This window comes from Crinia signifera, chromosome 19, assembly GCF_055691185.1.
Source record: "Crinia signifera chromosome 19, ASM5569118v1, whole genome shotgun sequence".
NCBI lineage: Eukaryota > Metazoa > Chordata > Amphibia > Anura > Myobatrachidae > Crinia > Crinia signifera.
The window spans coordinates 95080564-95095590 of record NC_139226.1 but is presented as its reverse complement, the minus strand read 5'-3'; the positions used below and the strand labels follow the sequence as shown (position 1 = coordinate 95095590).

General features: G+C 43.8%; 1 protein-coding gene across 6 annotated transcripts in view; it reads left to right on the top strand.

Moving 5' to 3' along the window:
- Window positions 1-15027, top strand: part of CAMTA1 (calmodulin binding transcription activator 1) — a 1324131-nt gene that overhangs the window by 326140 nt on the left and 982964 nt on the right. For all 6 annotated transcript variants that reach the window (XM_083162948.1, XM_083162947.1, XM_083162949.1 and 3 more), the window contains exon 3: window positions 7656-7723. In XM_083162948.1, coding sequence (XP_083019074.1) covers window positions 7656-7723 — 68 coding nt within the window. The remainder of the gene's footprint in view (window positions 1-7655; window positions 7724-15027) is intronic.

Genomic DNA, 15027 nt, shown 5'->3' with positions numbered 1-15027 from the left:
CCAAAAAATGTGTGTGGGTTCTGCTATGGTTTTTTTAGCAATGTTATTCGATTCTGTTAATAGAAATGTGTCATGTTCAATATGACAAGCAATATGGCTGATGATAAAGCCACAGGTCCAGCATTCACTTTTGGAGGATGTCCTCTGGTAATTATACAGCTAGACAAGATGAACATTCTGGAAGCAAGTTAATATTGTTGGAATTGTGTGTTTGTGTGTTTGGGTGGGTGGTCACAGAGGTTCTGCACACACCAATAGATTGCTAACAAGTATGATCAGTCGAGTTACTTAAGCAGTAGAGTTTTTTTTAAGATAAAGCAAGTACAGCTGTACTCACTGTTATACACACTGGTATGAGCAATGTGTGATACAGCTCACCAGCCGGTTAGTGCATGTATGTAGCAGGTAGCGATGCAGGATGCTTGAAAAGTGTTAGTATACGCATGTCTCTCTGTAGCTCAGTGGAAGACTATTGTGCCCCACTGTCAACCAGTTCCAAGATGACTTAGTACAAGCTCAGTAGTAGCTTCGGGGGCCATCTTGGTAACAGAAACATGGACTTCACTTTCAAGAAATAGAACTAAATTGGGATCATTTTGTAGGACTCTATTACTGTATGTAGATAAATATTTTATATGGGGTTAACAAGCACACTTTGTAAGCATCTTAAGTCCAAGGATCCGGCATTCAACCTGAAGTCGTCTTTGTTGTAAATGTCTTAATATGGTATCCCTGCAAAATGAAGGTAAAAATTGCGCACTATCATTTTGCATGCATAATTTTGCTATTTATGTGATCACAAACTTGCATTTTCTGAATCAATTAAGGAAATACAGAATCTCTGCCTTTCTGAGGTAGCATTTGTGTGATATTCTGTTGTCCAAACAGCTATTAGCTGAAACTTTATCAGAGCTTAGCAACCAATTCAGGTTTTAATGATCATGGATCTGCCAAACGTAATTTGGAACTGACTATTAGCCAGATTATCAATGAACTGCAATCACTGTTTCCCGTCTAATGCCGCCTGCATACACAGTACGTTAATGTCATTGGAAAGAAATAACAGAAAATTATGTCGTAGTCTTAGTACAATTCAGGATTTGTGGCAATCTGGGATCTTGGTCAAAATGTTTTTTTTTTTTATGGTGATCGCCTTCATTTCCCATCAAGTCCATCGCAGAACTTTTCTCGCTGGCTACACGCGACCGTAGCAGGAAGTGATCTATTGAAACGTGTGGGACTACAAGAAAATGTGGTCGGTGTCATGTGGACAAGTATCTCCACTAACGCTCTACGACTGGCGTAAGTGATAAAATAGGTACAAGGCAGGGCCACTCGTATAATGCCGTAGGACAGGGCTGGCCAAACCGGTCCTCGAGATCTACCAACGGTCCACGTTTTCCAGGTTACTTAGGCCCTTATTCTGGTTGGTGCGGTCGAGCCGCATATGCGGCTCCGACCGCACCAGACGAATCCCCGCCCACCCTACGGATCGCCACGGCCGTCCGTACACGGACGGCTGGCGATCCGCATAAAAATGGTGGAGGCTACGCCTCCACCATGGTGGGAGCTGCCCCCTGCATTCGATGGTCGTCGACCATCGAAGGCAGGTCCGCACGCCGCGGCAGCTCCCGCAAGCTGAGACAATCGTCCGTGTGGTAGCTTGTATGGGGGCTGAAAGCTGACATCCGGCGACGTCAGCTTTCCGCCCCCATGAGTTGCGTCATGCCCTCATTAGCATGCGTACGCCCCGCGTTTGCATGGGAACGCCCATGAAACGCGGGGCGTATACATAGGGAAATGAGGGCATGAAGCCCCTCACTCCCCTATACGCCCCCTTTGCGGCGTAGTAACGTTATGTGCGGCGAATTCGCCTGCACATGCGCAGATTGACCTCTGCGCATGTGCAGACGGAAAACATCGGCGGTACGGCCGCACGCGGGCCGTACCGCGCGAATCAGAATAAGGGCCTTAGCTGGTGCACAGCTGCAGTCATTGTTAACTGTCACATTTAAAACATGCTGCATTCATTCCTACTATAGATCCACAGGTTGCCTGGAAAACATGCACCGTTGGTAGATCTTGAGGACAGGTTTGGCCACCCCTGCCGTAGGATATATTAGCATAGCAATACCATAGTTGCCCATAATGACCAATCAGATTCTACTTCTTATTTATTTAGCATCTTCTAGAAGATAATAGACAGAATCTGATTAGTTGCTCTGGGAAACATCCCATCTTCAATAGAACTCCCATTTCACGAATCACAGTAAACCCCGTAGTTGGTGCATCATGCTAAGAGAAGGTGTGTGTGTGCGTGTGTGTAAAAAGATCAAGAGGATAAGGGACCAGTGTCCCAAAAACGAAATTGCGCTTAGTGTTTGAGCTGCCCAGTAAAGAAAACGGGTTGAGGGGTGAAATTTGCTATAAGCAAAAATACTAGGCGCTTGTTTGTATATAAAGAAAGATCTCCAATGTCTAGGGAGACAGTCATCACCACCATATCAGCGACATGCTTTAAGGCAAGAGTGCCTAGGGCTGACATGTACAAAAGGTCGTAAGGTTCAAAAGGTTGATATAGCACAAATAGACCCATGTTTTTTGGTTATTTTGTCCCAAATGTAGGAGGAAATTTACTAAGATGGGAGTTCTATTTGATATGGGATGTTGCTATGGGAAACCAATCAGATTCTATCTATTATCTTCTAGAACATTGGTTCTCAACCTCGGTCCTCAAGGACCCCCAACAGTGCACATTTTCTAGGTCACCCGGCAGGTGCACAGGTGCACTCGTTATTCACTGAAACATTTTAAAAGATCACAGCGGAGCTGATTCTTTCACATGTGATTCTTTGAGGAGACCTGGAAAACGTGCACTGTTGGGGGTCCTTGAGGACCGAGGTTGAGAACCACTGATCTAGAAGGTTCTAAATAAATGAGTGGATTCTGATTGGTTGCCCATAGTAACAACCCATGTCAAACTCACATCTTAGTAAATGTCACAGTAGAAACTTGTACATGTGGTAGCTCACTCCTCTCCGCTTCACTTGCCACAGAATACTCCTCCCAACAGATGTTCACGTGGATAGTAAATGATGCAAAAGCTAAATTTGGTGCAAAACAGCCAAACAAAGTGTTCCTACCAATTGTGTGTTAACTTTTTTCATGTTGACCTTTTGAACCTGCTGACCTTATGTTGACCATATAGTGTAGAACTAATGACAATTGACCTTTACTGTATATTTTCATCTGGATGCTGCTATGGGGGTGCAGTGTGCTATGATGGCCACATGATGGAGCAGTCTGCTATGGGGAAAACATCAAGCATAAGGCGTATTTGGTATCATTGGCTGGTGCAGTATACTATAGGGGGCCACAAATTGTTGCAGCAACCAATAAATGGCCAAAGGCTGGAGCTGTGGATTATTGGGGTTACAAGAAGGTTTGATGTTTCAGTAGGTGAAGCCATGGCCGGTTTTTCAATTAAGCAGCTTTAGGGTTAGGATTGGGGTGGGGAGAACAGAGGCTGCCTATGATGAAAGGAAGGATGTCTATGAGGAAGACATCCTTGTTGTACTTAATGCAGGTGGTGGCTGTGGAACTTCTCAGACACCCCCCCCCCCTCCCAAACACACTTTCACCTGAGGGACTGGAGAGTGGGGATTGGTGGCAGTGTGGGATTGGGGGGTATGTTGATATTTTGCCTAGGGTGCCGAGTAACTACTTACTATGCCCTTTTATATGCTGATTATGAAAGCAGTATAATGTCTGACATACTATACAGTATTGGGGTTTGTCTTTTCTGGTCCCTCTCATTGTCCACATATACATGTAATTTGCATGGCTTTATTCAAAATCGCTGGATTATGACCTAAGGATATTTTGTTCTCGCCTGGATTATTTTTTAATAAAGGGTTCCTAATGGTAAAAAGGAGTTATTTTTCCTAGTACTAGGTTAGTGTCCCCCTGGTCTATGTAAATAGGCTAGTCTTATTACAAGATTCAGACAGGAACACCCAGTACACACTCTTCAATACATCTCACCCACTGGAGATGGTGGTTCCCTGCAGTGCTGGCTCTTCCTCTGTAACAGGAGTCAAGTGCTGCAGGAGAATATCACACTGCAGCACTTGGCTCCTGTCACTGCGGAAGAGCCAGCACTTTGTCGGCTGTTCCCACCTTGTGATTCCACTGACTGGGGCTCATTACTAATGAGCACCATCAGAGAAATAGACTATTATAAAGCATAATGGTAACTACACACAGAGGACCTACTACATACTGTAGATGTAGCCAAATCATCGTTTACTTACATCTTCGCCTGCAAGATCACATGCAGTGCACTCTGCACAGCAATGCTATTGACATGCTGCCAGGTATGCTGAGGCCGGTTTCTACTACCAATGCCCCATTGCTGGCAGAAGGATTTGTGCATGTGCTATTTCGATGTATTGCATTAGTATTATACTGCTGGACACAGTTTTTGCCTTGTTCCTGGTCTGTTAATACATAAACAAGGGTCATGTCTTGGGACTGAAGATCCATACTTCTGTTGAACCCTAAGTGTGCTGTCAGGCTGTGGTTTAAGGGGGGATTCAAGTGTTATTTAGGCACCCACCACTAGAGGGCACCCACCAATAGCAATTCAATTGCTGCTATATCTGCATGAGTGCTGCCAACCAAAAAATAAAGTAGGCAACCATTAAACAATTATATCTTTCTCTAGTTGTGTCCCAAACACAGAATGTGCTCCAGCGCTGATATCTGAATGATCCTAAATCAGGCTTGTCCAAACTAAGGCCCTCCAGCTGTTGTGAAACTACAAGTCCCATCATGCTATTAGGCTATTAGGCAATACTTAAAATGTGGCAAAGCATGCTGGGATGTGTAGTTTCACAACAGCCGGATGGCCACAGTTTGGGACATGGCTGCCCTAAATGCTTCCATTCTGCAAAAAGGGGCGGTAAACGACTTTGTTAATTATGCTTCTTCCATCCTTTCGAGCTATAATAAATATGTTTTACATTTAGGTGTCAAGTTACCTTTTAATGGAAACAAGCTCTGCCAATTTACTGATAGCGAATCAGACGCGCCCAATCCAGATCTGAAATTAATGGGCGGAATCATGCCGAAAGCAAAAGATATGACTTATGTGGATGTCACCCACTGGCTTTTTATGGAAATTATTAATAAATCAGTAATTCCATCTGCAAAGATGTTGTTGTGTTTATAAATATTTAATTTACCTTCAGGTGTCCGTGCATTTCTCCTTTTTTTTTTTCTTGATGACTTTGCTACACGCTCAGCAGAACACAAAAGTGTGTGAAGTTATTGGTGTAATTTCAAATGACTCCTCTCTTGGTGGGAGAATCCGGCTGCATCTGCTCATTCATATTTGTGTAACTGTCTGGAAAGATTTATAGTGGTGTATGAGCGTGTTCTATCCAAGAAGATAGCATTTCGTTCAAACGTATAAGGAACAATAGAGAATATAATATGTTCTTTCTGCAGGGACTGGTAGCAGAGATTTGACATTTTTAATGACTGCAACTAAGCACATAGTGTCATTGATAGGGGACTATTACGTAGCTACAATCAATGGGCAAAGACAATGCTGAACCCTCAGAGCAACACCTAGTGGGATATTTCTAATGGATAAAACTTTTGATAATATTTTGTTTTACAGGTTTATTCAAGGGTGTAACTACCATAGGTGCAGGGGGTCCAGCTGCTATGGGGCCCAGAGCTGAGAAGGGCCCCCTTTCCTGTCACTGTTACATGTGTTATATACATACTGTAGGTGTAGCTACCATAGGTGCTGTGAGTGCAGCTGCTATGGGGCCCAGAGCTGAGAGGGGCCACCTTTCCTCTCACAGTTACATGTGTTTTATATATGGGTGTAGCTAGGGTGACCAACTCATCCCTTTAATCCGGGACACATATTAATTACACAGGTTCTGTGGCAGTTTAAATCCAGGTGAAATGGAGTCTTGAGGTGTGGCAGTTTAAAACCAGGTGAAAGCCAGCCACAGAACCTGTGTAATTAATATGTGTCCCGGATTAAAGGGATGAGTTGGTCACCCTAGGTGTAGCTACCATACGTGCTGGGAGTGCAGCTGCTATGGGGTCCATAGCTGAGAGGGGCCACCTTCCCTGTCACAGTTACGTGTTTTATATACAGGGGTGTAACTACCATAGGTACAGGTGGTGCAGCTGCTATGGGGCCCAGAGCTGAGAGGCCCCACCTTCCCTGTCACAGTTGCATATGCTATATACAGGGGTGAAGCTACCATAGATGCAGGGGGTGCAGCTGCTATGGGGCCCAGAGCTGTGAGGGGCCACCTTCCCTGTCACAGTTACATGTGTTATAAATAGGGTGTAACTTCATAGGTGCAGAGGGTGCCGTTGCTATGTGGCCCAGAGCTGAGAGGGACCACCTTCCCTGTCACACTTACATGTGTTATATACAGGGATGTAGCTACACTAGGTGCAGGGAGTGTAGCTGCTATGGGGCCCAGAGCTGAGATGGGCCACATTCCCTGTCACAGTTACATGTGTTATATACAGGGATGTAGCTACACTAGGTGCAGGGAGTGCAGCTGCTATGGGGCCAGAGCTGAGAAGGGCCACCTTCCCTGTCACAGTTACATGTGTTATAGACAAGGGTGTAGCTACTATAGGTGCAGGGAGTACAGCTGTTATGGGGCACCTTCCCTGTCACAGTTACATGTGTTATATACAGGGGTGTAACTACCATAGCTGCAGGGGGTGCAGCTACTATGGGGCCCAGAGCTGAGAGGGGCCACCTTCCCTGTCACAGTTCCATATCTTACATACAGGGGTATAGCTACCATAGGTACAGGGGGTGCAGCTGCTATGGGGCACAGAGCTGAGAGGGGCCACTTTCCCTGTCACAGTTCCATATGTTATATATAAGGGGGTTGCAGCTGCTATGGGGCACAGAGCTGAGAGGGGCCACTTTCCCTGTCACAGTTCCATATGTTATATATAAGGGGGTTGCAGCTGCTATGGGGCACAGAGCTGAGAGGGGCCACCTTCCCTGTCATGGGAAATGCACCCCCCATTGAACTGCAAAATTTTAAATTAAAAAGAACGGGGAGTTGACTTAAACAAACAACCCCTCTAATTTGAATAACTAATACACCAATGTAATGAAAGATTAACAGCGTATAATTGTATCACTTGAAAAACACAACACCTATGTCTCACTTTCTTTCTTTCTTTCTTTTTGTATCTCTTTATTAGGCTTAATAAACATTTTCACAATTGGGAAACCGTTTCCATATTTCAGCATTTTCTGAAGTTAACTTGGCTTGGTTTTAAGTATTTTCCAGGATCATTGGGCATGCACTTGAATGCCACGGCACACATAACAAAAACATTAACGCTCACTAGATTGTCAAAGTATATATCACTGACAAACACATACAAAATATCTGCCAAACGGGAGGCAGAAGGTCTAAGTCAGCATAATCCAACTCAATGAGCCGCAGAAAGCTGTCCCCGGCCTCACTCCAACTTGTGTACTTCTGCTTGTTCACGAGAGTCGTCCGATATCACTTTTTGGTTTGCAACAATAGAACCGTATAGGTGATTTAAACTTTTTCTTTCTTTTTTTTTCATTTCTCTTTTAGGAAATTGCAGCTTATTTAATAACGTTTGAAAAGCATGAAGAATGGCTGACAACATCCCCTAAAACAAGGTAGGAGAAATCTATCCAACTGTACCTCGTGTAATTAACATTGATCCTTTTACCGATTATTCATTGCCCGCCAGTGGAAATACCTGATTGGAGGTGACATTAAATAAATAAATTAAACTTTTATTTTATATTGTGTTAAAGGAAAGGTACAGTAGCACTTAAATTTAAAGATGGAACAATGGAATATGAAGAGAGGTTAGAATAGTGTGTCGCCCAGTTTGGTGGTTCATTGAATTTTTAAAAATTTCAATAGAAGACATATTTAATTGTTTTTTCTTTGTAAAACATGCATGTTTTCCACCAGGCCATAGTTATCACTGTTGCTGTAGTAGCTGTGTATTTCTATATAGGAGTTATTCATATTCAGCAACAGTACCAACTACAGGACAGAAGAGGAACTACACTCCATCAATTAAAACCTATTTAAGTATTTAGTAGTGGACCTATTAGTGTAAGAGTATAGCAGCCTATGCCGTTGTCTGTTTTTATCAATGATAATAACTTTATTTTAGATGTACTGTATATGAGTTATTTGATCTGGGTTGTAGTAATTTTGTCTTTTGTATATAAATCTATATATTGTACCCTTTTTTGTCTAAAACCTGGAATAAAGATAATACGCTTGAATAAATTCAGAATATGCATCATAGGGGGGTATTTAATCCCCCGCCGCTATTTCCGACAGGGGAAATAGCGGCGGGTGCCTATCCAGTGCTGTCTTTCCCAACATTTTGTTAAGAACGGCCATGGATTGTCAAGCTCATGGCCAGATCTGGATGATCCTTTCTCGTGGCCACACCCCTTTTTCGTCACTTGGCAGGCTGGACATTAAATCCAGCCTGTCGAAATGCAGTCGAGCGGGCCGAGAACGGGACCGGGTTATAACTGTCCGGCTGGCCCAACAGTCATGACCCGGGATTAAATACCACTCATAGCCTCAAAGAGAAATATTAAATCCAGATATTTATATTAAGCAAACAATTCTTAGCCCTCAGTTGTCCTTATAACAGGTTAAAGCAATCTTCTGATAATATAAATTTGTTTTCTTTTGCATTTATGACAAACATCAAGGCAAAGGGGGAGATGTATCAAATTGTGTAGAGAGATAAAGTACTGACTAATCAGCCGCTAATTGTAATTTTACAGACTGTGGGCCAGATGTACTAAGCTTGAAAAGTGATAAAATGGAGAGTGATAAAGAACCAGCTAATCAACTTTTAACTGCCATGTTGCAGCTCGTGTTTGGAAAATGACATTTAGAAGCTTATTAGTTTGTACTTTTTCTCTCTAAGCACTTCAGAATAGTTATGATAAACGCTTTAATGTAACAGAGTAAATATGAGGCACTTAGCATAATTTTGGCCAAAAATATGGGTCCACAAACTAGGCCAGGTGACCTTATTTGGTGGACCCTAACATTAAGGTTCAAGTCCAGGGCACGAGACCCACTAGGCCAGCACTAGCCAACTGCCCAAAGGCAACACACTATTGCCCCATATGTTGATTAGGACGTTACTGAAAATACAGTACAAGTTGAATATCCCTTATCGGGACCAGGAGCATTTTGGATATGGTATTATTTTGGATTTTAGAATTTTTCATACTCACCTGGTTCAGAGGCCTCCCCCGCACTCATCTCTTGAGTATTCCTCGTTCCTATGATGCATTGTGCGGGAGCGTGGTCCCAATGATGCATTGTGCGGGTGACGCCACCGACACAATGCTTCATTGGTACTGGGAATGCTTAGGAGATGTCACAACTGTAATACGATTCCCACCAACTCGGGAATTGGCTCGACCTGACACAGGGGCGCAGAGTCTAACCGTGCCGGGGGTTTTCTGCCAGTGACCCCTCCAAGCGGGATTTGGGCTTTAGCGGCGCCCGACACGTCGGTCGCGGCCCCCTGGTCAGGTTTCCCGTGTGAGTTGGTGGGTGGTTATGGGAACATGGAAGCGTGGTTGTCAAGCCGGGTCAATATCAGTACGGTCAGGAGGTACCCAAGGGGAAAGGCAAGAGAGAATCCGAGGACAGGCCGGGTCATACACAGGTAGTACGTTTCGTGGGACACTGGGATGAGACTGAGAGAATGGTCGAAGAGGCAAGCCAAGGTCATACACGGAGTAACTCGGGTTTTGGTACAGTAGGATCAAACAAGGAATGGTCAGGAACAAGCCGGGGTCAATACGATAATAGGAAACTAGATATAAATGCACAAGGACGCTGGAGCTGGTGTAAACCTATACTCCGGCAGCGTTCACCTGTCAGGGACTTCCTTTTATCCCTGCAGGCTCACTACCTAATTTCCTGCCTGTCCCTTTAAATCTAGTTCAGGACGGCACGCGCGCCCCTAGTGGGCGCGTGCCCGCTAATTCGGAAACTGCACGCTCAGGTTGGAGCCGCAGGAGGACCCTTGCTGCCAACGGGGACGTGCTGCCCGGGCGGCTGTCCACGGCTTCCGAACACCGCTCAGACACTGCCACCCAGGACCCCGGACTCGCCCGCTACACCACGCTGGACCCCGGACCCGGTAAGAGACCCCCGCGGTCTGGGGAAGCGTGACAGGAGATGGTCGTCTGGGCACACCTCTGATCCAGGTGGACGTGGCACATTGAAAGATGTAAGTGGGGTGGGAAGCGGGGCAGAGAGGAGGTGAGAGGTTAAAAAAAAAAAGGACATTCCTGAAAACCTAATAATTAATTTGGATATGGGATGCTCAACCTGAAGTACAATTTCAAAACGTGCTGTCATCTTGCCGTGCATGCTTAATATAGTTCAGCCATTCTGAACCAGTGTCCTATGATTTTAAAAATGGCCGCTTTGTTGTGTGTCACATTTGTGCCAAGAGGCCACATTGCATGGGCATTTTAAATATTCTGTCCGTATGTGTCCCTAAATTGTAGTACTGTGATTGTAACAGTTGCCCCCCCCCCCCCCCCCCCCCCTGTGCAGGGCTACAAATGAATTTGCAGCCATGCGCACAGGGAGAATATCACTCGGCATCGAGTCACTTTCCCCCTGCTCCCTGAACGTGTAAATCTAAACTTACTCAGTGCTGCAATGGTGGTGGGGAGAAGGAGGACACTGATGGCATCAATGGCCTTCCCTTTCAACTATTGCAGAACGCCTACATTTTTTATCGGGACATCGGAAACTACTGTTGCTCAAATGGCTCGGGCATGTGCACATCATATAATGCGTAGTGATTCGATAATCAGCAGGACTTTGAATTAACCATAATCAAGCCCATAGTCTTAGATGGTAACGTTTTGTCCCTGGAATGCATTGTCCCCACATAATCCTGTGTGCTACAAACTATTTTTACATTTTTCCTATCTTGTTGAACGATGTATAACCTGAGACTACTAGAAAAGAGATCAAATGTAATATAATTATAATTCCATTCTATTAGAATTATGATTGTTGCATTAGTAACAATGTTTTATTGGCAGGTATTACATACTATGACCCCTTAGTGGCACATTTTGTGCATAGCGGCAATTTGATCAAGGGAATAGTTCCAAAATACTGCCAAATATGTAGCTATAACCTTGCATATATAATTTGATAGATATTTTAGAAAATGTTTCTTAAATAATATTGTGTATAAATTATGTTATTAAAAGTGGTCTGAATTGTGGGAAATTGTATTTGCATTAATGGATTACGGTTAACTATTTGGCTTGCATGTTCCCCTGAGCAACTCTTGGAAAAAAACAATACCCAGACTTTTGTAGATCTGTGCTTTTCACCATGGTCTTGATATCATCCATCACAGTTGAGTGTTGCAATACAATACAGAACTGCTCTGTGCCGTTTAAGAAGCGCAGCTTATCTGTGTCGTATCCAAGGTAACTATTATGTAAACAAGATCCCTTGAATGATATAGAAACATTGGCTGGCGATACAAGGGGAAGACCAAAATACCAAGCATAATCTTTAGTAAAAGTCCCAGCAATCACTTGAAGTGATCTGAAGGCGTAAAGAAGCCGATGGACAAAATGACGCACCCTAGTGACACTCTAGAGTCCTGTGTAATTAGCAGCAAGATTTGCTGTGTCCCGCGTCACTAACAGACATTAGATGATACCAGACAAATGTTAACGAATATTAGATTGACTGCTGTGGGGAACAACGCATTAGGGTCTCTCGCACCATGAAATATATTAAGGATTTTTAAAGGAACAATCAATCACACAACAGTATAACAACCAGAAGGCTACAAAGAAGAATCACTTGAAACAGAATCACTAGAACATGCATCTACGTCATTTCAGTAAAATGTTATTTTGACATTTGTACGCATTTATCCTGTTTTGAATATGCTAAAAGATAATAACTCCAGACACGTGTGCAAATTCCTTATGCAAATAATATAATTATACAGTAGCGCTTTCTAATTATTATTTACAAATTCACATTCTGATACTCCCAAATCCCTTAATATTTAACTCTGTGCGCTTGATATAACCTTGAAAATATATTAGAGAGATTTTTAGTTTTAAATTCAATTGGAATAAACTCCTTACAGCAGGCATGTCCAAACTACGGCCCTCAAGCTGTTGTGAAACTACATATCCCATCATGCCTTGCAATAGTTTTTGCATTCCCTAATAGCAAAACTGTAGCAAGGCATGATGGGAATGGTAGTTCCACAACAGCTGGAGGGCCACAGTTTGGATATGCCTGCCTTACAGTCCCCATTAATGTAATTTGGTAAGGACCCCTCAGCTGGGACCCTAACCAATCACAGTATGTACCACTTATATGCGGCAGATGGGGTTTCTGCTATCTCATACCTCCCAACTGTCCCGATTTCCCCGGGACCGTTTTGTTTTTAAGGATATTCCTGCGGCCAGCCTGTGGCGGGTAGTGTCCCATGTCGGTGGTGGTGGCGAGCAGTCGGGAGTCCCCCCTGTCACCCGCTGCTCTGCTGAATGTGCACAGTGTCTATTCTAGCAAGCAAAGGGTCTGGGGGCATGTCCAGCAGTTCACAGAGCCGCTGGCCATGCCCCCTCAGTGGCAAAATGGGGGCATGTCCTCGCAAGAGTGATGTGATTTGTAGACCACACCATTTTGCCACCAGGCCATGCCCCCAAATTTTTGGCGCACCTCCTTATTGGAAGGACTCCCATCAATGTTTGAGTATTAGGTAAAAATGTTTTAAAAATCTAATTTCGAAGTGGAAAATTATGTTGAAATTTAGCTGGTGGTGTGTAAATATAACTGTTTTTGTTGCAGATTCTCAAATGTTTTGCTATTTATTTACTAAGATGGGAGCTCTGTTGAATCAGCAACTACTTCTTATTAGCACCTTCTAGATGATAATAGACAGAAACTGATTGGTTGCCCATAGCAACATCCCATCTTCAATAGAACATCTTAGTAAATAAACCCCTTTATCACTTGTACAAATATCTGTAACACAAGGGCTTGTAACGTACCTATTTGCTGCTGGTGTGTTGTGGTCACTTTAGTGTTCCTCTATGATGAACACATTGGGGATTATTCAATTGCAGTAGCAGCAATGTATGGTTGTGATGTGTAGGCGACCACATCACAGCTAATTATGGTAACCCAACAACTCAGTTCTGCCACTGCCCACCTATTATTGGTATAAAAAGAAATAAACCATAACTTACCCCTCATGCCGACTCTTTACATGCCTTCAAAAAGTGAAGCACGATGATTGGTGGATAGCTCAAGCCATCTACCAATCAGCATGCAGACTGAGATGCAAGGTGAGAATGTAGACTGGCTACCCTCCCTGACTGTTTGTCCTGTAGCATCAGATCAGCAGGGCAGAATTCTCTACCTGACTCCCAAGACACTTACTGGCACTACTAGAAAGCCCCTACAATCATGTGGCCTTGGACAGCTACCTGGTGTGCCTTCTTATTGGCTGTTGCCACAAATTGAATACTACAAATAGAATGAAAAAATAAAAAAGGAACGCAAATGGAACACACCCACATTAGCCTACCCAGCATCTGCCCTTTTTAAAAGTGTAAAGTATCTAATATACAACACTGCTTTCAAGATGGTTTTGCATTATTAATCCACAAATATAATCACAATCTAGTATTTGTGGATTTTAATTATTTTATTTATAGGGCAGCACACAGAGTCCACAGCTCATTTATAAAGTGCATATATAGTTACAGTGCACAGATACAGCACGACATAAAGCGCATGGAAATGACAGTACGAACACAGCAGAACATAGCGGGGTGCAAATCAATATAAACATGGGAGTCAATAACTACACTTTTATGCATATACAGTCATTTGTGTTATAGATCGGGCTGCTGCAACATTCTGGGAATAATCTGGAGGATATTGACGTTTGGACCCCATGTAGAAACCTCAGCAGGGCTCTATTGTTTGTTGTCAGAGTTTGATCCTAAATTGTCTGTGCATAAATCACCCAGAGGTGTTGGTCCAAATTGTGTCTGGCAAGCGTCTGGAAGGTTTAAGGCAATCATTAATTGAGCTATGTGCTATGCAGATCTGCATTTTCAATTCTCCAGGAAGACCGCAGAGGACACTTAATAAACTTCTACGGGACATGTTTTGGAAGCAGCAGCAAACTGTCCCATCTTGTTTCAGCAACTACAGTATGACAGTGTTCTTGGCCATTGGAAAATTTGGCTCATCACATCAATCAAAAAGAAGGTCTGGGAGGCGAAAGGAACTTCATTTCCAATTCTTATTAAAAAGAACCTGTCACAATTTGATTAATGCGCTTCTTATAAAGTGTCTTTTGTGTAGCAAATTTGCCCCCTTCACCCAAGGAAAGGTCCAGGCTGTTCACAGATTACCTGAATCAGCTTCGGAGCGGCATTATGCATATTCCTGGGTGACTACCGCACTACATCACGACACCACTTTTTCGCAGGAACTACCAGGAGTGAACATAGGCCCTTATTCTAGTTGATTTGGACGGATGCGTATTTCAGACAGGAACCGAGTGTTCTTAGCCCCGCCTACCATACGAATCGCTAACACTGTCTGAACGCAGTAAGACACTGAGCGAATGGACCGCGAGTGGATGTTTCATGTGAACACCTCCTTCATCTGTGGGAACCTCCCCCATCCTCCGATGGTCACCGACCATCAAATGATGGACCAAGTGGTCAGGCAGCACCGAGTGCTGCAGACCACTCGGACATGTTTCCGTATGAAAGCAGGGATATGGGCGGGCAGCTGACATCCGGCTATGTCAACTGGCCGCACCCCACACATGCGCCACGGCCGCATTACCATACGAATGCCCAGTGTTTTCATGGGATCGTCCATGAAACGC